The sequence below is a fragment of the Diabrotica virgifera genome, chromosome 7 (assembly GCF_917563875.1).
Source record: "Diabrotica virgifera virgifera chromosome 7, PGI_DIABVI_V3a".
In the NCBI taxonomy this organism is placed as follows: domain Eukaryota; kingdom Metazoa; phylum Arthropoda; class Insecta; order Coleoptera; family Chrysomelidae; genus Diabrotica; species Diabrotica virgifera.
In genome coordinates this window covers 110,000,610-110,001,802 of record NC_065449.1, presented here as the reverse complement: position 1 = coordinate 110,001,802, position 1,193 = coordinate 110,000,610, and the positions used below count along the sequence as shown (strand labels likewise).

General features: G+C 42.5%; 1 protein-coding gene across 1 annotated transcript; it reads left to right on the top strand.

The window, feature by feature from the left end:
- The first annotated feature begins 245 nt into the window (after positions 1 to 245).
- LOC126888577 (uncharacterized) lies at positions 246 to 836 on the top strand. Its single transcript, XM_050656926.1, has one exon. The coding sequence runs from the start codon at positions 246 to 248 to the stop codon at positions 834 to 836; it is 591 nt and encodes a 196-aa protein (XP_050512883.1).
- Positions 837 to 1,193: the final 357 nt, after the last annotated feature.

Sequence of the window (1,193 nt, the reverse complement as noted above, 5' to 3'; positions counted from 1 at the left end):
TACATTTATTACATTCATTTCAATTAAATTCCAGCAACACACCTACCGGAATATTGGTGACCCCGCGAGTATTTAAAACGCCGCGAAAATTTAAAAAAAGTTAATGTTAATAATATATTTTTGCCGGTTAATAATATACAATGAACATCGAAAATGACGGACGGTAATACCAGTGCCAACACCAGTGCTTCAGTCGATCGGATTTCAGTTAAAATCCCACCTTTCTGGCCCAACGATCCTGAAATATGGTTCCGCAAGTAGAAAACCAATTTACACTGGCAAATATAACAAGTGACGCAACCAAATTCAACTATATAGTTGCCAATTTAGACACAGCCTACATATTAGAAGTTAGGGACATCATTGTTTCACCACCAGCCACAGAGAGGTATGCAAAAGTAAAATCAGAATTAATTAAGAGACTTAGTGCATCACAGCAACAAAATATTAAAAGACTACTCGAGCATGAAGAACTGGGCGATCGAAGACCTTCGCAGTTCTTACGACATTTACAGTCTTTAGCAGGCACAACGGTACCGTACAATATTGTAAGGTCTCTGTGGTTAGGTAGACTGCCAGCGTCTACACAGGCTATTCTAGCTACTCAAGCTAAAGCTAGTTTGGACGCAGTTGCCGAGCTAGCTGACACAATATCTGAAGCGATAGCTCCTAGGGCCCAAATTTCAGAAGCTTCTAACGCTCGTGAAAGTACCATAGAGAATTTGACAGCCGAATTAGCTGAAATGAAAATCCAGCTATCTAGCTTGTCAAATGCTCAAGCACAAGCTAACATGCCGTCGCAACCGCAGCAACTTAAGACGAAGACCATATCCTAGAGACAGTAGCTACAGTAGGGAACATAATAGTGACATATTATGTTGGTATCACTACCGTTCTGGTGACCAGGCTAAAAAGTGCTCTCCTCCGTGCAAGCATCAGGTAAACATCGCGGGCAGTCGGTGAGCGCGGCATCCGATCTAAGCCCAAAGTCTCGCCGCCTTTACATAACAGACTATGATACAAAAAACAGTTTTTAATCGACACCGGTGCCGATCTGTGCGTTTTCCTGCGGAAATATGTACGGGGTGCACGCGAAAAGACTTCATACGAACTATACGCGGCCAATGACACTAAAATCGCGACATACGGCTATGTGAACTTGACATTAAACATCGGACTACGGCGTGATTTTA

Excerpts from the sequence above, each read along its gene's own strand:
- LOC126888577 (XM_050656926.1), top strand. The coding sequence starts at position 246 with ATGGTTCCGCAAGTAGAAAACCAATTTACACTGGCAAATATAACAAGT.